Source organism: Mustela nivalis, assembly GCF_964662115.1.
Source record: "Mustela nivalis genome assembly, chromosome: 17".
Lineage (NCBI taxonomy): Eukaryota > Metazoa > Chordata > Mammalia > Carnivora > Mustelidae > Mustela > Mustela nivalis.
The window spans coordinates 13507978-13530143 of record NC_139036.1 but is presented as its reverse complement, the minus strand read 5'-3'; the positions used below and the strand labels follow the sequence as shown (position 1 = coordinate 13530143).

General features: G+C 45.4%; 1 protein-coding gene across 1 annotated transcript in view; it reads left to right on the top strand.

Annotated features, from left to right (window-relative positions):
* The window catches only part of DHRS7B (dehydrogenase/reductase 7B), a 59193-nt gene that overhangs the window by 26806 nt on the left and 10221 nt on the right, over positions 1 to 22166 (top strand). Inside the window, exons 2-3 of the mRNA XM_082706837.1 lie at positions 10827 to 11005; positions 16617 to 16726. Of these exons, the coding sequence (XP_082562963.1) occupies positions 10827 to 11005; positions 16617 to 16726 (289 nt within the window). The remainder of the gene's footprint in view (positions 1 to 10826; positions 11006 to 16616; positions 16727 to 22166) is intronic.

Below are 22166 nucleotides of genomic sequence, written 5' to 3'. Positions count from 1 at the left end.
TTAAAAAGATTTTATTTATTTATTTGCTAGAGAGAGAGAGATTTCACAAGTGGGGAGTGGGAGAGGGAGAAGGACTTGATCCCAGGACGCTGGGATAATGACCTGAGCTGAAGGCAGACACTTAATCAACTAAGCCATCCAGGTGCCCTGATACCTGTCTTTTAAATATTGAGACTAATTTGAGAATTTGTGGCCTAACATATGTATGTCCTGGAAATTGTCCCATGTGTACTTGAGAACAATGTATATGCTGTAATTGTTGGATAGTGTTTTATATGCCTGTTAGACCTAGTTGGTTTATCGTGTTAAGGCCTTTATTTCCTTATTTTGATTGTTCTTTCCATCATTATGAGTAGGATATTGAAGTCCTCAACTACTCTTTTATTTATTTTTTAGGTTTTATTTATTTATTTGACACAGAGAAAGAACACAATCAGGCAGAGTGGCAGACAGAGGGAGAGGGAGGAGGGCCTGGATCCCAGGACCCCTGGATCATGACCTGAGCTGAAGGCAAATGAGCAACTGACTGAGCCACCCAGGAGCCCTCCAAGTACTCTTATAGGACTGTTTTACCTTCATATACCTTCAAAGGTTTTACTTCATATATTTAAAGTCCATTTTTATATGACACTAGTGTAGCTACCCCTACTCTCTTAATGTTTGCATGGAGTATCTTTTTCTGTCCTTTCACTTTCAACCTCTTTGTGTCTTTAGATCTCAAGTTAGTCTCTTATAGGTAGCATATAGTTGAATCATGTGATTTTATCTGTTCTGCCAAATTTGTCCTTGCAGAGTCTAATCCATCTACATGTAAAGTAATTACAGGTAAGGAAGGACTTACTTCTACAGTTGCACTGTTTGTTCTCTGCTTTCCCCCCTCGTTTCCTTTATTATTGTCTTCTTTTATATTTAGTGGATTTTTTTTTTTTTTGCAGTGAAATGTTTTGATTCTTTTTTCATCTCATTTTGTGTTTGTTCTATAGTTATTTTCTTTGTGGCTGCCATCAGAATTATGTGTAACATCCTAATGTTGTAACATTGGAATTTGACTTTATACCAGCTTAACTTCAATAACAAACAGAAATTCTCCTTTTACAGCTCTCTCTCCATCCCTTTTGTTGTTGATGTCACAAAATTATAGCTTTATACATTGTGTGCCCCAAAGACTAAAGTAGTAATAATTTTAAATGCATTAGCCTCCTAAATTATATAGGAAATGGGGCACCTGGGTGGCTTAGTTGGTTAAGCATCTGCCTCCGGATCAGAGTGAGCCCCATGTTGGGCTCCCTGCTCAGTGGGGAGCCTGCTTCTCCTCCTACCCCTCCCACCTCACTTGTGTGCTCATGTCTCAAATAAATAAATAAAATTAAAAAAATTTTTCTTGGAAACAAGATTTGGAGTTACAACCAAAGTTTTAATAATATTAGCTTTTAAACTAAAAATTGTTTTTAAAAAATGTATGAGTTGGGGCACCTGGGTGGCTCAGTGGGTTGGGCCTCTGCCTTTGGCTTGGGTCATGATCTCAGGGTCCTGGGATTGAGCCCCGTGTTGGGTTCTGTGCTCAGCAGAGAGCCTGCTCCCCCCTGCCTCTCTGCTTGCTTGTGATCTCTCTCTGTCAATAAATAAATAAATAAATAAATAAATAAATAAATAAAAGAATGTATTACTCTTTTAAATCATGTCGAAAACAGAAAGTGGAGTTATGAACTATCATAATTATTCTAATATTTATATTTTTGTATGTATTTACCTTTACTGAAATCTTTATTTCTCCATATGGTTTTGAAGTGCTGTCTAGTGTCTTTTCATTTCACCTTGTAGGACTCCTGTGACAATTCTTATAGAGCAGATGTAGTGATAAACTATCTCAGCTTTTGTTTATCTGGGAATGGCTTAATTTTTCCCTCACTTTTGAAGGACGACTTTGCCAGATGCAGGATTTTTGGTTGACAGTTTTTTCTTTTAGCACTTTGAATATATTGTCCACTGCCTTCTGTGTGATGAGAAATGTGTTGATCATCTTATTGAGGATCTCTTGTTTGTGACAAATTACTGTTCTAGCTTTCAAGGTTCTCTGTCTTTGCCTTTAGAAAGTTTGATTATACTATGTCTTGGTATGGTCTCTTTGAGTTCATGTTACCTGGAGTTCTTTGAGTTTTTGGGGTGTTTATAGTCATGTCTTTCAGCAAAGGTGGGAAGAGTTCAGCCACTAATTCTTCAATATTCTCTCTGCCCCTCTCTCTCCTGTTTTTGAAGCTTCTACAATATATATGCTGGTCAGTTTGATGTGTCTTGTTGGTCCCTTAATATTCTGCTTACTTTCATACAGTCTTTCCCCCTCATTTCTTAGATTTAATACTTTCCATTGCCCTGTCTTCAAGTTTGCTGATTCTATCAGCTTTGTACTCACATCTGCCTTTGAATTGCCCTAATGAATTTGTTATTTCTGTCATTCTTTTCAAGTCCGGTGTTTTCTTTTGCTCTCTTTTTAGGTTTTCTGCCTCATTATTGATATTTCCATTCTTTTTACACATTATTTGCTCGATTTTCTCTAGGTCTTTCTTTAGTTCTTTGAGCAGCTTGAGATAGTTTTAATATCTTCACCAGGTTAATCTATAGTCTTTCACTGGGACAGTTTCTTTGAATGGGCCATAGTTCCCTATTTCTTTGTATGCCTTTTGAATTTTTTGTTGAAAGCTGGACATTTTAATCTAATAATTTGGTAACTCTGGACTCAGATTTTCTCCAGTCCCTAGTGTTTGCTCTTTTTTTATAATTAATTAATTGGCACATTTATTTTTGTGGGCTGTCTTTGTGCCTAGGATCAGTCTGATCTATGAACCTAAGGTCTTCCAGGTCTTTTCGGAGCATGTGCCTTTTCCTGGACATTCATGGTCACTTTCTAATTTTCCCCATGTATTCAATTGCTTTTGAATGTCCTACTCTTCAATTACTGACTCCTAAAAAGAGGAAAGGAGGAAAATGAAGGGAGGATACATTGCTGCTGGCCCTGTAAATTCCCTGGCAGCCCCCTCATCCCAAGGTGGAGAGGCTTGTTACTATGGAGGGAGGTGCAGCCACACTGGCTGTCCACCTCTGTCTGCACCTCTCTGATTGGAAGCAGCAACCCATATTCAGGCACAAATCCCTGATATTTAGAGGACAGGGTCTTTTTTGCTCATCCTCATTTAAGTTGCTCCAGAACCTAGTGCACAGCTGCCAGCCCTGCTCCTGGGGTGGAGGTTGTGTAGGTGCTACTGTGTTTGCAGCTGAAATTGACTGAAATTAACCACAACTTGCCAGCTAGGCCTTAGTAGGGAACTTGCAAGCCTTCAGTAGACTCCAGAGTTCTAAAATACATGGTTCCACTTGACAGATTCTGCTGGTACAGTCATTGAATAGGTGGGGAGATGGATTCCTAGTGCTTCCCATTCCACCATTGTCTTAGAATCCTTTCAGTGTACATTTTATTTGCTTATGTTTTTACTGTTTGCCTTTCCCATTGATATGTCATCTCCAAGAGGATAACAATTTACTTTCCCTTTGCTCATTGTACCACAGAGCCTGGAAAAATGGACATACAGTAGGTGCTCAGTAAATGTTTGTGGAATGAATTTATACTATAGCAGATATAGTGATAATTGTGCCCAAGTTTTAGTACAGTATTGTTGACTGTGTTTTCTTCTTCTTTCTGAAGCTGATACCCATGCACAGTTCCTAGTAGATACTCGGGCGTGGGCCTTACCAGGTCCTTTTAAACACACTGAATTCTTGGAGTACGTAGGTGGCGCAGTTGGTTAAGTGTCTGACTCTTGGTATCAACTCGGATTGTGATCTCAGGGTAGATCTCAGTGAGATCGAGCCCCACTTTAGGCTCTGTGCTCAGTGTGGAGTCTGCTTGGGATTCTCTCCCTCTTTCTCTGTCCCTCCTGCTCATGCTTTCTGTCTCTCTCTCTCTCTAGAATAAATAAATCTTAAAAAAATTATAAACACACCAGATTCCTGACTTTATATTTACATGGGCACCTTGTCTGTCATATTCACTATTATTTGTAATTTCGTAAGGTGATAATCTAAAACTCGGGAGTCAGAAACAAGCAGCTTCTCTGGGCCAGGTTGTGTGTTGTGTGACCAGCATAGTGGTTTGAATTGTTTTGACTTTGAATTAAAGCTTCAGGTGAGGCTTGTCCTTTAGACAGGCCACCACTATGTGGTTTTACAATGATTGTTTCTTTTATTATCACAACTCTAATAATTTAATTTTTGTGTTTCTTTGTTTATTGTCAGTCTTCTCATCTAGGCTATGAAGTCGATGAGGTCAGAAACCATGTCTACTTCATTCATCGCCCTACATCCCAGTCTTAGCTGAATCTGGTACTAGATGGTCCTTGCTATATGAGGTTTGGGTATAAAGTCATACATTTGCTCTTTTTACCAAATGTACTTAAACATGACTACCCTTAATGCCACCTGCCTGGCTGCCATGTTGAGTTCCTGCCCCAGCTCCTCTGTGGGGGACTGCCTTTCCTCCATGAGTTTAGGAGGCAGGAGCATGTTTGTGTAGGATGTTAACATGTACAAGGTGTTTCCTATGTGTCTTCTTATTGGAATAATCATCTGCATTTTGAAATTAGGATACGTACTTACAGATGACGAATACGTTTGCCCATGTTGTACAGCAAGTACATGACATGGTGGACTTGAATCCAGCCCCCTGAGTGGCACCTTGGTGTTTTTCTGTTTGACTCCTACAGTGGGTGTACTGTCTGGTTTCTGTCAGGACCTCTTGTGTGTTTTCTAGGAAGGAGGGTGAGATCACCCCTGCATCCTCCAGTGATACTTAATTCATTTTATAAAGCACATTAGACACCAAAATTGGTTTTCTGTGGCAGGGTGCTAGGTAGACATCATGAGCGCTGTCTTTAGAAGCAGATCTAAGGCTCTGGCTGTGGGGCCCCGCTCCTGTGTAGGGAGCCTGCACGGCAGGGTCTGGAGCTGTGCTGGCACCTCTCTTTGCACCCTCCCTGGCTGGTGCTCTAGCAGTGTGTGCTCAGCGTCTCACTGGAGAGTGGGGCTTGCTTCCGCGTGGTTCCTCTTCCCAGGAATGGACACTCAGGAGCCAGGTCTGAAATCGTCTCGGGCCTTCCTTTTGGTGTAGCTTTACTGCTGCCAGCCTGCATTCCTTTAAACTGGGGGCCCTGAGGTTGGCATCCCAAAATACACCCTCCAGGCCACTTGTCGCTGGCTTGTTCCGGCGCTCCAGGGAGGGCTTGCTGACCTGAAGGTGTCTTCTGGCCTTTAGTCTTAGTCACTCTGCCCCAGGTCAAGGGACCAGAGAAGACGCTGGCACTGGGACCCGCCACTGGTAAAGTAGCTGGCATCTGAGGTAGGACATTGTTCTTTCTTTCCAGTCAGAGACGGCCTTAGCTGCTGCTTCTCATACGCTTGAGACCAAAGAAGAGCAGCTTCATTCTGCTTTTACTTTCTGAAAATAGATGAGTATATTTTCAGATATGGGTCATAGCATGACCCATAGCTTATGTCACCTTTAACAGACTAGCTGTTTAATGCTGGTCTTCAGTTAGGAAATTCAAGAGTGGTGTAGGTTTGTGAGAATGGAATCCTAACTGCTTTGGGTGATACTAAGCCACTCTGTGCTGCATGATTTCAGCGACCTGCCTCCCAGTTGGAACTCCTCTCTGCCCTTTAGCCTGATTTTCTTGTGCATAACATGACAGATTATTTCATGACTCATCCTTCTTTCGGACCTGAAATCATTTTTATTCTTTAAATGTGGAGGGCTTTCAGATACCCTCTGTTGATTTTTGGGTGTGGCTATTAATAGTTTAATTTCTGTGTGTGGTTCTGAGTAGCTTCCCAATAACCTGTTTTTTTTTTTTTTTTCTTTTTAAAGATTTATTTATTTGACCGAGAGAGCTCACAAGTAGGCAGAGAGGCAGGCAGAGACAGGAAGGGAAGCAGGCTCCCTGCTGAGCAGAGAGCCCAGTGCGGGACTCGATCCCAGGACCCTGGGATCGTGACCTGAGCTGAAGGCAGAGGCTTTAACCCACTGAGCCACCAAGGCACCCCCCAACAACCTGTTTTTATGGATGGTTCCATTTACTTTATTTTTTATAACTGGTTGAGAGAAGAAAGGAATCTTAGGAACAGATTCCATCTGTGAAATGCAGTGTAAAATTTTTGCTAAAGGATGAGGAATGAAATAACATTAAAGTGACATTTCTGCTCAGAGTTGAGTTCTTGGAGAGAGTCTTGTTTCCAGTTTGAGGTTCCAGAAGCCCCTTTGAAGAGCTTCTCAGCGGAATAAGGGAACAGCTGAATTTCAAAGTCACAGTGACAACCGTGAACTTTCTGGCTGTCTAGGCCTAAGTAACACTCACCCATGAAAGGACTTTTCTACCATTTACTGTCTTTTAACTTAGGTCTAGAGCTCTGTAGTCTGTGGGATATGAAAATACAAGCAGATGAGCTTAGTGTGTGAACGCCCGAACTGTCTAACTTCTTCCCGCCAGCTGATGTGCCTTATTAGCGTAAGGTCTGCTTCAGGTCACTTCCCTGTCAATTAAGAGAGTAGACAGGATTGTGAGCGCCTCCTTTTCTGTTAGGCCGTGCACTCGCACTTCTGGACCTCGTGTGATCTGTGGTTTCTGTTTGAGGGGGGCTATCTCACCTTCTTCCTTTTCTGACCTCACTCTCTCTCTGAGACTTGTCCTACTTTCTGCTGTAGCTCACAGTGATGCTGGGCTGTCCCTTTTATGTATGAGCTGATCTCCAAGTGCCGGAAATCGTGGGATAGATTCTTTTTCCCACTCCCTTTTTATACCATCAGTCTTGCTTTCCCAGTTCTATCTGAAACTAGCAGTTAAGCATTTTGGTATAAAATGCAAAATTTGTAAACATATTAAAGTTCTTCTATGCCAGCTTCAAAGAAAACTGACCCCCTCTAACCTTGTTTTACATAGGAGTTGTATTTCCTACTCTGGAAATGGGTCCAGTCAGGACACAGTTCCTTCCTTCCACTTGCCTCTGCTTGGAGAATGCCCCCGGACACCACAGCAAGACGGGAGGGCCGAGTTACATCCGTGTCTTGCTCTCTTGGCCATCCTCACTGCCGATGGTGAAACATGGAGGAGCTGGCCCAGCCAGCATTCAGAGACCAGAGAGTCCTGGCGGTCCGGGGGCCTGGCAGTATGGCCCTGTGCACTGCAGAGTGGAGTGAGGGAGAAGGTCTTTAAGAATTTTGAGAAACTCCCAGAAAGTTGGGATTTGTCTGTATGACCAGCTTCACCTGGTCAGGAAAGTGACCTGAATACCTACCTACCCTGATACTGAGTGTAATGCTCTCAAATAAATGGCTTGCTCTGGAATGTCTTTTCCCACCATCATCCTCCTGAGTTAGCTGGGCACAATTGGTGCTGATTTCTAATTTACTTTGCATTCTGATTCTGTTAAATGACTTGTCAGACTGAATGCAGATGTGCACTCTCCCCACAGAAGCCGGCCCGTGGGCCGAGGATGGATCCCATTAACCTGTTGCCATATTTGCCTCAGGCAAAGTGGTCCCCAGGGCCAGGAGACCAAGGCTGGCATGCGATGTTGTGTCAGGTGCTCAAGGAATCCCAGAAGTGTACAAGACGGTGTGTAGTTCTCTCTCTTTTCTTCGTGTCCTGGATTGCTGGCTTGGGTTGTAAAAAGGTGCATGGAAATGCAGCTTGTTGGCAGCTATTGTTGTCTTCACAGGGTGGGGGCAACCTCCGGTTTGTTTTCATCCTGCTTCTCCCTGGGTGTGAAAAAAGGGGAGCAAGGGACACTTGGGCACTTGTCTGCTCTCACTTGGCTGTACTGGCCTCAGTGCCTGTTAGGGTGGCCACATTTTTGATATGCACCTCGGCATATGGGATCCTGACTTCTTCTGATAAAGTCGGGGTTTCTTTTTTCCTATATGTTAATGTCATTAAACCAAAGGGTTTATGAAGATATAAAATTTAAACTCCAGCAAGCTCTATGTTTAATGACTTTCCTTCATTTTGAAGAAACCAGTTTTCATAAACTGGGGACTCTTCCAGACAGCCTTGGAAATCTGACTGCCATGAAACTAAGTCCTGGCCTAGGAGCTTTCAGTTAGTTCTGGGTCATGATGATGCCAATGGCAACTGCATTTGCTGAGCACTTACACTTTTCTAGGGACTTACACACATTTCCACATATTAATTCAGCTGACCTCATAAAAGACCTGTGAGTTGGACACTCAGATACCCTCATTTTACAGATGGGGAGATTGACGCCTGGAGTGGGGAGGTCCTTTATCCAGGCTGGTAAGTAAGTGGCTGAGCCAGGATGTGAATCCAGCCAGGCTGGCTCGAGGGGTCATCCTTGTAACCCCTGCACTGCTGTCACTTTGCCGCAATTATTGTTTTCCACGTGGCCTCTGCAACCTCTGAATTTTGAGGAGCAACAGGCTGCATATTGGTACATGACACCCTTGTAGCCTTCGGCTGGAGTTCATCAGTGGAGACCTTCCAGATTGAAGGTCTGAACCAGGCAGGCTCCACAAGGCTCTGGTCTCCAGGAACCTATGGAGGAATGTGCAGAGCTATTTCCACCCAGCTGACTTAATGGAGCTCCGCGCCTCCACCAAGGGGCTGAGGCCTGTTTTCTCTTCATGAGTTTCTTCTTCAACTCCCTGGTCACCTTGGGCACTGGCCAGGCCCAATGTAATTCTCGGTGAAGTAGGGTGGTCCGCCTTGGGACCTGACTGGTAAGGATCCAGGATGGCGGTGGGATAGAGCTCTTCCCAGACAGCCATCCTGCTGGGTCGAAAGCTCCCTACCCCCAAGTTCATTACATGAAAGTTCTGAGCTATGATTACCTTGGAGCCTACCTGTGTTTTCTGTCAATTGCTGTAATTTTCCGGTAAAGCTGCACTAACAAACTGGTAATCATTCCTGCCCCCCAGAATTCACCCCTCCCCCCCGGGAAGTACTCCTGCACCCTGTGGTCTTCAGGGGCTGCCCTGTGAAGGCCCCCAGGCAGTCCCTGCAGACCCACAGAACTTGCAGAGGTGCCAGTCCATGCTCTACACGGTTCTCAGTCCCTCCAGGTGCCAGACAAAGGGTCCCTGGGCTCCAGCATTTCCCCTGGGACTTGGCCTCAGCTTCCTGCTGTGGGCAGGGGGTGGCGCCAGTGGTACCCAGTAAAGAGCTTGGCACTTGATAGGCCACTTTAATTGCTGGTTCATCCGATGCAGGCTTGGCACAATGGAGGGTGAGAAGGAAATGTAACCACTTAGCAGATAGTCGCTGGGGACTTTTCAGAAGTGGATTAAGTGGAGCTTGATGGGAAGCAGTCATTTTTACAGATGTTTGTGTAAGAACGTTAATTATTTATGGTGATCAAGAAATTGGATATATTTAGAAAGGCAGATGAAAAACCAAACTGAATACTGAACTTGTTGAGTTGGCAGTTCAAATGCGAGCAGAACCCTTTTGCAGTCAAGCAGTTTAAACTAGATCAGGACAGCTCACCCGATGCTGAGGTTCATGATCAAAGCAGCTCAGCATGTAAACGGATCTGTGTTGGGCTTCAGTGGGTTCCTGGCTCCATGGCACCCACAGAGTTGATGTTGTCTTGGGAATGGAAGCAGAAATTTTTTTTTGAATATATGGAGTTGAGGACATGGGACATTCAGCAGGTGACTGAGGGTTTTACATCGTTACTCCCAATTTGATGAGGAATTGAAAACTTGAGGCTGGTTTGCAGCTCTACCCTTGGTTTCCAGCCTCTTCCTTCCTGAACAGGATTACTGTGCTTCTAATATCCTAGTCCTGGAGGAGGACTGTGGATGGTGGGCCTTTTGTGTAATAGACTCAGCCCACTTGTCAAATAGCCTTACAGGGCATTTCTTCCAAAGTGGCAGACATGGTGTTGTTCATCACTGGCTCATCCTTGACCTTCCTTTCATCCTGGGTCTCCCTCCTCTCCTAGCTTGCTTCGGGCATGGGGGCATGGGTGAGTGACAAGGAATCAGGGAAGCTTGGAAGAATCAGGAGATTTGGGCAGCCGTGGAAGGGACGGATCCTAGGAATTGACTGCGGCTGTTGCACAGATGTTCCTGTGCCCTGACTTCACCTGGCTGACTGTGGCTCCCCAGTGAATGCTAAGTGAGAACACGGCACAGCGCATGGCAGGGGACCCCACCTCCCAGCCTGAATCTGGGGCAGAGGGCAGCTCCCCGCTGCACAGAATTCCCTCTGGGTGTCTGTGAGGCCTGTGGCCAGGAGGATATTTATGGGCCATCGCAGACATAGTCCAGGGCACACCCCACCCAGAAACATCCATTTGCTTAGGGAGGAGTAGAAGGATTGGTATGGTGTTCTTTTTCCTTTTTTTAAAAAATGTTTTTTAATTCCACATATATGGGTTGAGAATGATAATGGGCATACTTCAGTCCCCCTCAGTAGGTTCCTGAAGGAGAATCAGGAGAGTGTGGATATGCCAGAGCCTCCTGTCAAACTCATGGGTAACTGGGTCCTGCGCTGAATGACTCTTTCAGCTTGTTCTGGGGTCGCTGTGTGCCTCTGAGCGGCTTCACGAGGTCAGTGGCTTTGCTGTCTGCTCATGTCGGTCAGAGGGAGAGAATGCATATTCCACCAAGCCAAGGGCCTCAGCAAGATAGTTGCTGGGCTCAGAGCTAAAGTCACCATGAGAGAGATCTGGGCTCTTTATCAGTCTAGTGGGGCAGGAGCTGGCAAGTCCCTTGAGTTTACTTGTTATGTCACAAATGCATTTGGTTTGGGTTCCTTTAGGAAGAGTCTGCTCAAGGTGAAGATCATGGACTTCATTACATCTACGGCCATCCTGCCCCTGCTGTTTGGCTGTGTGGGAGTCTTCGGCCTCTTCAAGCTGCTGCAGCGGGTGCGCATGAAGGCCTACCTCCGGAACGCTGTGGTGGTCATTACTGGCGCTACCTCGGGCCTGGGGCGAGGTGGGTCCTGGGGGCAATGCTGTCGGGGGGACGGGGGTGGGGGGAGGCAGGGAACTTGATGCACACAAGAGGAGCAGCTCCTCCACTGCACGCATGTAAATAAAGGAAGCGGGCTAGGTGACTTGGGAACAAGAGCATGTCACCGTCCCTGGTCCGCTTGGAAAAGGCGAGAGCCTAATTGTGATGAGAAATGGCCCCTGGCTTTCATCCTCATCGGTGTTGGGAGGAGAAAGCCACGAGGAAGACTGGCAAACTGGAGACACTGTTTCTCCTCTAAGGGGGCCCCCTCAGTCCACTCCAGCTAGTTGTGGAAATTGGGGGTTTTATGTGAAGACGCCCAATTGTCAAATACATCAACTAACTTAGAAAACATTTTTACCTCTGTGAGAGCCAAACAAAGCATGCGGTTTCCTGGATTCAGCAAGCATGCCCGATTCATGGCCTTTGTGTCCCCTTCCCCTGGGGCTGTGCCTGCAGCTGCACCCTGAGTGTGGCCTTGGTGGGGTTGGGAACAGAATAAGTGATACTTCAGATACTCGGTTTTTCATGTGAGTTCCATCTGATTTGGTGAACACATTGAGGCTCTGGGTCCCAGGGGTTTTATGCTGGGACACAGGCCCAGCGTCACTCACCACCCGTGGCCTCATACCGATGAGTCTGTAGAGCTGCCGTCATTTCCCTTCCACACACGTGCACTGCCTCTGGCCGAGTGCAAGCAGCAAATGCAGGCATGTCGTGTGTTGCTTCCTCCTCCTCAGCATCTGCACACATACCACCCACACCAGCACATCGTCCACGCCGGCGCTCGGTGCCCCAGGAGAAGGCTGCGAGGCACCCAGAACTGTGGCAAACCTATCCCTGCTGCATCCTTTGGTTGGGGGCAGCACAACACAGATCGAGCATCTCCCATTTGGGAGGCTTGGACCAGGTGCTGGGACAAACCAAGGAAAGACAGGATCCCTTTCCTCAGGGAGTTCACAGTCTGGTGGAGAGTGGCCAGGGCTTACCTCAGGGCATTGACATTTCAGTAATGGGTGTTCCCACCCAGGCCCGGTAGGTGGATTAGAGGGATGTGCCGGTTTGCACTTTAGCTCACCAAATGCTCACAGAGGATGCAGAGACTTGCCCTAGGAATTCTAGATTCAAACCCCAGTCTGACGTCAGGACTCAGTCTTATCTCTCCTGCAGGGGCGATGGCCAGGGAAAGGAAAGCATGGGCCGGCAAGTAGGGCATTGCGCACATGCCCAGGGCAGCGAGCAGCATGGTCATGCCGGGCTGGGAAGCGCTTGGGTGTTGCAGACACATAATGGAGTAGATGGGGCCTTGTCTGCAGAGGAAGTGGCTAGCGGTCACAGGGGAGCCTGGGAAAGCATGGATTCATTTGTACACCACTCTGATGTTTTTGGTGAGATCTCTGCGGGTGAACCCTGGGCCTGTCATTAGATACCCAGACCCGCATAGGGACAGCTGCCTCCAGGCCTTTTGCCACGGTCAGTCCTCTGACCTTACTCAGCTACTATATATAGGGTAGTCAGCAGCCACTTCTCTTGATCTCAGAGAAGCTTTTTTTTTTTTTTTTTTTTTTAAGTCCTTGAAGAGTATTTGAGAGCTGGCTGGGATGGTGACTTAAGGTGCTCCTGTATGTGAATGCTGGAGAAAGACAGTGTCCTCTTGGTCATTCCACACTTCCTCTTCTGGAAACCAAGACTGAAAGGAATAGACAATACAATTGAAAGAAAAACAAAACCTGTGTGTGTGTGTGTGTGTGTGTGTGTGTGTATTTCTATCATATATTATGTCAGCCATTTCCCAGATTCCAAATCAGTCTGTTTATATGCTGCCGCATTTCACATCTGAAGGACAAGAGCCCATGGACCGCTTTCCCCTCCAGCCAGATAAAATAGGAACAGATTCCTCACCAGCCGGGTCAAGGACAAATGCCGCTGTGGGGGACCACCAAGGAGGCGCTACTGCACCTCAGCTTTCGGAGGAGGAAGACAGAGTTGCCCTCAGTGGCTCGGCTCTGCCTGCCCTGTCAGCCACTCTGAAAGCCTGGATTCTCTGATAAGTCTTCAGACAGCTTTCTGTGTTTCTCCTGTTTTGTCTTCTATTTTGTATATTTAAGCTACATGAGCTTATTCTTATAAAACAGTAAGACCATTGACTAGAGGAACAGAATGTTCTGGATACCCACTGTAGCCAGCTTAAGCCCTGAGGTCGTGAATAACTCTCTTGATTGAACAGGGCAGGAGTGCCGGCGCTAGATAAATGGTACTTTGGGACTGTTTTCCTTTTTCCCTTGACCCTCCTGCCTCCCTGTGTCAGCTTTTTCAAGAAAGGAACATGGAATCCCTGCAATCTGTTGTTTTCATTTCTGTCACTCCCTACACGGACTTTAATTTCCTCCGTGTTTGGCCGTGCTAGGAAGCAGAGCTTAAGTAGCATGTACGTGACTGTTTTCCAGAAGCCATTTAGATGTGAGAGTGCCTCCCCCCACCTTTGGTTGTGCGTGTCTGCACTCTGGTGACACCTCACAAAACGTCCGTTGTGTCAGCCACGTCAGGATGAAAGGGGGTGAGGAAGCCAACCATGCCTGAGACTCCTCTTCTTTGGGAATGATTTAGTAAACCCATGAGCAGCTCTGGCCTCAGGAATGCTGGTGTCTGGCTTTGAGCGCAGCCGCTGCCCCCATCCCTGCGAGGAATGCCCTGCTGAGGAAGCACAGCCAGACGGGCCGTGCAGAGGCTGAGACTTCAACAACCGGACCATCCAGGGACAGGTTGAGTGGGGGCTGCGGCTCTGTCTGGGTTTGTGCCCTTTGTCAGGATGAGCCGGAGAACAAATCAGCCACATCTTCAAGGAAGGTGATTCACCACACTTGAAAAGGTCTTGATTTAGTCTGCTTAGCACTTCCTTCCAGAAAACTCCATCTAGAGACCAGCCCGGAGGTGCTGGTCTGGAGATGGTACGTGAAAGCTTAAGAGGAGCTAAAGGAGGAGCCGTAGAGTGAAGAGAGAGGGCTTTGCACCATGAGACAATCCAGACGTCAGAGAACTTTCTCTCTGTTTTCCTGAAGGATACTGGAGTTTGCTCTCCCCTCCTGTTTTGAACCCTTCAAGCTTTTGGCTCTTTTGTGGGGAAAGGGCTGTCAGAGCAGTACACCCTGCCTGGATCATACAACAAGGTCCTCTGCTCCTAGCCAGGAGGTGACAGGCTTGATCCCTCAACCGCTTGCCGCACAGCTCCCAGCGCAGGCCTGTCCTTTCTCTGAGTCGGGGTACCAGACACCACAAGACTGCCTGGGCCTCTCAGATTCGACCCAGGACACGGTGGGTGGTGCATTGGCTCCTTGGTCAGCTGCCTGGGAGGGGTCCGAGCAGACCTGTCCATGGGTGTTTGAGGGAGACCAGCCCGCAGGCATGGACAGGCAGTGCTGCTTTTTTTTTTTATTTTTTATTTTTAAAGATTTTATTTATTTATTTGACAGAGAGAGTTGACAAGCAGGCAGAGAGAGAGGAGGAAGCAGGCTCCCTGCTGAGCATAGAGCCCGATGTGGGGCTCGATCCTTGGACTCTGAGATCATGACCTGAGCCGAAGGCAGCGGCCTAACCCACTGCGCCACCCAGGCACCCTGGCAGTGCTTCTTTAAACCCTTGGGTTTCAGTTTTCACTGATAGTCAGTTTTTAGAATGTTTTAAAAAGGCAGCTTAGAAATGTGAAAACAATGAACACTTTTGTGCTGCTTTTTTCTTTTCTTTTTTTTTTTTTAAAGGTTTTATTTATTTATTTGATAGACAGAGATGACAAGTAGGCAGAGAGGCAGGCAGAGAGACAGGAGGAAGCAGGCTCTCCACGGAGCAGAGAGCCCGATGCGGGGCTCAATCCCAGGACCCTGGGATCATGACCTGAGCCGAAGGCAGAGGCTTTAACCCACTGAGCCACCCAGGCGCCCCTGTGCTGCTTTTTTTCTATAGTGCTTTTCCTCTACTGTATTATAGAGAAAAATATGTATGTCCACTTCCTCTCATGCAGTCCCAGTGCTGTTTTTACCTGTACTTTGTAGAAGAGGAAAGTGAGAAACACAGAGGTTATAACTTACCAAGATCATAGAACCAGGAAGTGACCAAGATTGGCGTTGGACGTGGGCAGTCGAGGTCCAGTCCAGTCCCTTGACCATTGGGCTGCACTGCTTTTCACGAGCTGTATGTTTTCAGGGCCCCAAACATTCAGTCAGGCCATGTCTGGGCTCAGAGCAAGCAAGAAGCAAGAGGCCTTCACTCTCCCTCTCCCCTACAGGTTAACCCAGATTCTGGAGGTTTCCTCTCCCTGCCCTTCCCCCTGGGCCTCGGGATTTGCCTGTGAGCCTTGCTGGCCTTGTCCTCGAGATGCTGCCCCACGCTTCGTGGGATTTCAGCAGCAGAGCTTGCCTAAGTCAGAGACCCCTGTGCTGTCTGGCGGGGGTGCTGTGTTGGTGTGACTCAGAGTGGCCTGCATGGAGCCCCGTTCTCATCTTGGAGGGAAGCCAGGCCAGGGAGGCAAAGTGGAGAAAAGGCCCTGCCAGCACTGAGAGAGTGTGGTTCCTGCCACCAGTGGCCCTGGGCGGCCGCTACTCCTGTCCCTCCCAAGCCTTGGCCCCTCAGGTCTTTTCTCTTAATTCTGGAGCTATCCCAGCATCCTCCTAATCAATCTCTTTTTGCTTTGCCCCGGTGGGATTTGGGTCTCTTTTCTTGCCACCAAGAGCTAATGGCTAATAGAGGTACCCCGGTCTCAACTGATGTCACCTGGAATGTTGCAGTGGGTTCAGCAGAGCCTGATCTCCACCAGTCCTCTCACCCGGTGGGAGGGAGCCTTTCAAACTGCAGCCTCCCTTACTGGGCCTTTGCTGTTGTAGGCGCTCCATGTGCTGCAGTTGTTCACCTTTGTCATTTCCCAGCCTGGCAAGACTGTCAGACGCTCCACTTTCTGTCCCAGTTGTATCTGCGTGTGGCCCCTTGGGTGCTTTGCAAACGCTTCTTCTTTAGCCTTGAGCACTTTCCAGAGAAACAGCCGCTCACACGCCCCATCCCTTCGCAACAGAGTCCCGTGCCCCTGTGCTTGTACAAACCATGGAAGCACGCTCTGTAGATCTGTACCTGGTGCACTGAAGTGACTTGGGAAACAGCCTAGGTTGTGCCAGAATGCAGGCCTCGGCACACCACGGCCTCACAATGGCTGGCATTGCCCGATCACTGAGCACATTGCATGACCTGAGCGTTCTCAGTTGTGAGAAAGGGGGTAATGCCCGCAGGGTTGTTCGGAGCTAAAGATCATTGTGGAAAGTTCTGAGCATGGTACCTAACAGATCTGTCCACCAGTTCCGGCCTTCCTCCTGCCTTGGTGTCTGCCATATGCCTGATGTGAGCTCTCCTGGGGCAGCAGTGGGCCTCATTTGTCACTGGGGTCTTAACTCCCAGCTCTACGCCTGGTCCACAGCAGGGGCCAATAAACGTGTGTAGTGCGTGAAGAAACAAATTCATACTTTGAGACTTGGAGTGAGTTTGGATTGATCTGCACTGGGGAAGAAAGGCATTGAATTTCTTCAGCTGTCAAGGTTCTTTCTCCTTTCCTTAGAATGTGCCAGAGTCTTCTATGCTGCGGGTGCTAAGCTGGTGCTCTGCGGCCGAAACCAGGAGGCCCTGGAGGAGCTCACCAAAGAACTTTCTGCTTCTCTGGCCACCAAGGTGAGCCCAAGGGTGTGTTTTCCGTGGACCAGGGGTGCGGTGCATTGTCTGCAGGTGTCTAAGGAGATGGCGGCCATTCCTGGGCCACCGCACATTCCATGTGCTTGCTCTGGACCAGCGAAGGCAGCAGGTCTCCATTGCTGGAGGAGGCAGGACTGTTGCAGGCTTCAGATCCCAGCTCTGCCACTTACTGGCACTGATTTAGGCAGTTCTCTCCATGAATGCTTCTGCTCCCCCCTTTCCTGGCTAATATCTAGTCATCTCTGTATGGTGGGGAAGTGGGGGGGAGGTTGGCCATGACTTCTAAAATTTTAATTGTGAAAAAATATATGTGACATAGTACTTACATACATATAAAGATACACATATAAATAAAATGTACATGACAAAGTGCTAATCATTTTATCCATTTATAGGTATACAACTCCGTGGCATTAAACACATTCAGGGTGTGTATAACTCTCACCACTTTCTGTGTTTATCATCCCCAACAAAAACTCTATACCTGTTAACAATAACTCAGTCTTTCTCCTGTCTCTCTAGTGCTTAGAAACCTCTGTTCTACTTTCTTTCTATGTATTTGCCTATTCTAGATTCCTTGTATAAGTGGAAAATGCAATATTTGTCCTATGTCTGGCTATTTCACTGAACGTTGTATCTTCAGGTTCATCCGTATTGTAGCATGAATCAAACTTTCATGCCATTTGATGGCGGAGTATTATTCCAGTGTACATATATACCACATTTTGTTTACCTGTGACTTTGTTGATGTACACTGGAGTTTTCACCTTTTGGCTATCGTGAATAATGCTGCAGTGAACATAGTTGTACATATTATGTTTGAGTCCCCGGTTTCAGTTTTTGTGAACATACACCTAGAACTGGAATGGGTGTGTCATAGGGTAGTTTTATGTTTAACCTGTTGAAGAACTGTCATCTGTTTTCCACAGCAGCTGCACCGTTTTACATTCCCACCAGCAACGCACAAGGGTCTTGCTTTCTCCACATTCTTGCCAACGCTTGGTTCTTTTCTGTGTGTTTTTTAATTGTACCTATCCTAGGAGATATGAAATGGTTTTGTGTTTCCCTAGTTACAGATGAGGTTGAGCATCTCTTCCTGTGCTCACTGGCCATTTATATGTCTTCTTGGGAGAAATGTCTTTTCAAGTCCTTCTCCTGTCTTATGTTTGTTTTTGTTGTTGAGTTTAGTACTCTATATATTCTGGATATAGAATATATATCCTTATCAGATCTGTGATTTGCAAATATTTTTTCTCATTCAGCAGATTTTTTTTCACTTCCTTGACAGTGAATCTATATCCTTTGATGCAGAGAAGTTTTATTTTTTTTAAAGACTTTATTTGAGAGACAGAGAGAGCACGCACACACAAGCGGGTAGAGCGGCAGAGGGAGAGGGAGAGAAAGAATCTCTAGCAGACTCGGTGCTGAGTGCAGAGCCTGATGCGGGGACTCAACCTCACAACCCAGAGATCATGACTTGAGCCAAAATCAAGAGTCAGTTGCTCAACCAGCTGAGCCACCAAAAAGTTTTTAATTTTGATGAAGCCCAGTTTATTTTTTTCTTTTGTTGACTGTACTTGTGGTGCCACATCCTTGAGGTCATTGCCACACCTAACATTATGAAGATTTTCCCCCGTGTTGTTTTTTTTCTTTAAGATTTTATTAATTTATTTGACCGAGAGAGATCACAAGTAGGCAGAGAGACAGGCAGAGGACAGCAGGGAAGCAGGCTCCGGGCCGAGCAGGGCTCGATCTCAGGACCCTGAGATCATGACCTGAGCCGAAGGCAGAGGCTTAACCCACTGAGCCACCCAGCCACCCCTTCCCCCGTGTTTTATTCTGTAATTTTAACTCCCAACATTTAGGTCTCTGATCCATTTGATTTAATTTTTGTATACAGAGGTGAGGTTTCACTTGCATGCTTTTGCATGTATATATCCAGGTTTCCTAGTCCCAGTTGTTGAAAAGATTGTTCTTTCCTCCTTGAATGGTCTTGGCACCCCTGTCACAGTCATTTGGCCACATACATGAGGGTTTATTTTGGAGCTGCCCTTCCTGTTTCATTGGTCTGTGTCTGTCTTTATGCCAGTCCCGCACTGTTTGCTATAGCTTTGCAGTAAGATTTGAAATCAGAAAGTGTGGCTCTTCCAGCTATGTTCCTTTTTTTTTCCAATGTTGTTTTGGTTGTAAACAGACCTTTGAGATTCCATGTGGATTTTAGGATTTTTTTCTTTCCTATTTCCTCCAAAACATGCACTTATTTTGATAGGGATAGCATTGACTCTTGGATCACTTTGGGTAGTATTGACTACTTAACAGTGTCAAGTTTTCCAGTCCATGAACATGAGACGTCTTCCCATGTATTTAGGTTTTCTTTCACTTGTATCAGCAGTGTTTTGTAGTGTTTAGCATACAAATCGTTGACCTCTTCAGTTTGATTTATTCCTATATATTTAATTCTTTTAGTTGCCATTATAAATGGATTGCTTTCATAATTTCCTTTTCAGATTACTCATTGCTGGTGTATGGACATATAGCTGGTGTGTGTATGTTGATCTGGTACCTTGCAACTCTGCTGAGCTTACGTTAGCTCTAATAGCATTCTCTGGATTCTTCGGGACCTCCTATGTATAGGATCGTGTCATCTGTGAGCACTTGTACATTTTCCTGTCCAATGTGGGTGCCTTTTATTTTTTGTTCTTGTATAAGTGCTCTGCTTAGAACCTAGTACTGTGTTGAATAGCTACAGTGAGAGCAGGCATCCTTGTCTGGTTCTTGGTCATAGGGGAACACTTCTTGTCTCATACCATTGAACATACATTAGGTGTAGGTTTTTCATAAATTTCCTTTACCATGTTGAGGACTTTCCCCTCCATTCCTGGTTTGCTGGGGTTTTATCATTAAAGGGTGTTGGAATTTCTCAAATCTCTTTTTTGCATCAGTTGAGATGATGATGATGTAGTTTTTTCCTTTGTTCTGTCAACGTGATATATTGGTTGATTTTGTTATATTGGACGAGCCGGCATTCTTAGGATAAATCTCACTTGTTCATGGTGAGCATCTTTCCAGTACACTGTTGGATTTGAGTTGCTGGTATTGTGTGGAGGATTTTAGCATCTGTATTCATGAAGGATACTGGTCTGTAATTTTCTTGTGCTGTCTTTATCTGGACTTGGTATCAGAGTAATGCTGGCCTCACAGAATTGAATTAAGAAGTATTCTGTCATTCTTCAGTTTTTTGGAAGAGGATGACAAGTGTTGATGTTAATTCCTTTTCAAAGTTTGGTGAAATTCACCAGTGAAGCCATCTGGTTCCTGACATTTCTCTGTCGGGAGGTTTTAGGATATCGCTTCAGTCTTTCTACCTCCTCTGTGTCTGCTGAGATTTTTCAATTTCTTCTTGAGTCAGGGAATTTGTGTATTTTGAGGAATCTGTTCAGTTCTTCTAGGTTATCTCATTTATGGGCATACAGTTGTCAATTGTATTATAACCTTTTTAAACTATTTTTTTAAATATTTTATTGTTATTTATTTATTTTTTTTGACAGAGAGAGACACAGCAAGAGAGGGAACACAAGCAGGGGGAGTGGGAGAGAGAGAAGCAGGCTTCCCACTGAGCAGGGAGCCCATTGCGATGGGGGCGTGGTGGGGTGGTGGTGATCCCAGGCGCCTGAGATCATGACCTGAGCCTATGGCAGACCCTTAATTACTGAGCCACCCAGGCGCCCCTATAACCTTTTACCTAGGTAGGGACCTACTCCATCCTTTCTTTCTTTGTCTAGCTCATGGTTTCTCAATTTTGTTGATCTTTGCAATGAACCAACTTCTGATTTCATGATTTTCTTTTTTTTTTTAAAGATTTTATTTATTTATTTGACAGAGAGAGATCACAAGTAGGCAGAGACGCAGGCAGAGAGAGAGAGAGGAGGAAGCAGGCTCCCTGCTGAGCAGAGAGCCCGATGCGGGACTCGATCCCAGGACCCTGAGATCATGACCTGAGCCGAAGGCAGCGGCTTAACCCACTGAGCCACCCAGGCGCCCTGATTTCATGATTTTCTTTATTTCTACTCTCTATTTTATCTCCTCTCTAATCTTTATTTCCTTCCTCTGCTAGCTTTTGGGTTAGTTTACTCTGTTCTAGTTCCCTAAGGTGTAAAGTTGTATTATTGATTTGAGAACTTTTTTTTTTTTTAATATAGGCACTTATAGGTACAAATTTCCCTCTTACCACTGCTTTCACTGCATCCCGTAAGTTTGGGTGTTTTATGTATTCATTTTCATTTGTGTCTAAATAGTTTATAATTTCCCTTGTTATTTCTTTTATGAGTCAGTGCTTCTTTAAGAGTGTGTTGTTTAATTTCCACTGGTTTTTCAGTTTACCTTCTGTTACTGATTTCTAGCTTTATCACACTGTGGTTGAAGAAGGCACTTTAAATGTTATCCTTTTCAATTTGTTAACATTTGTTTTGTGGCCTAACATGTGGTCTGTCCTGGAGAATGTTTCGTATGTGGTTGAGAAGAATGGGTGTGGTGCTGTTGTTGGGTGGGATGTTCTATATATCTGTTCAGTCCTATTGGTTTATAGTATTCGGGTCATCTATTTCGTAATTGATCTTCTGATTGCTTGTTCTGTCTCTTTAAAATGGAGTATTGAAATACCACAATATTATTATAGAACTGTTTGTTTCTCCCTTCAGTTCTGTTGATTTTTGCTTCATATATTTGAGGGTCTATTATTAGGTAATAAATATTTATAACTATTATCTTTTTTTTTTCTCTAATGAATGCCTTTCTATTATCACGGGCTTACCTTATTTTATTGTCCTTCCCTTTATTGTGCTTTGCCGACGGGGTGTATTTTACATATTGAAGGTTTTGTGACAAGCGTGTATTGATCTAGTCTATCAGTGCCATTTTTCTAACAGCATTTGCCCACTTCACATCTCTATGTCCTGTCTCTGTGTCACATTTTGGTCATTCTCACAATATTTCAAACTTTTTCATTATCAACTTGTTATGGTAATCTGTGATCAGTGACTACAACTCACTGAAAGTTCAGAGGATGGTTCACACTTTTTTAGCAATATTTTTATTTTTATTTTTTTAATATTTTTAAATTAAGATATGTATGTTGTTTTGTTAACCATAATGCTATTACATGCTAATAGACTACAATGTAGTATAAACAGAACTTCTTTATCTACTGGGAAACCAAAAATTAGTTTGGCTGGCTTAAATGAGATATTTGCTATACTGTGGTGGTGTGAAGCCAAACCTGCAGTGTCTCTGAGGTATGCCTGCATGTAATGTCCTTTTTTGTCTCTTATAACCTTTTCTGATTTAAAGCCTATTTTGTATGATACTAATACAGCCACTCCAGCTCTCTTTTGGTTATTATTTACATGGAATAACCTTTTGT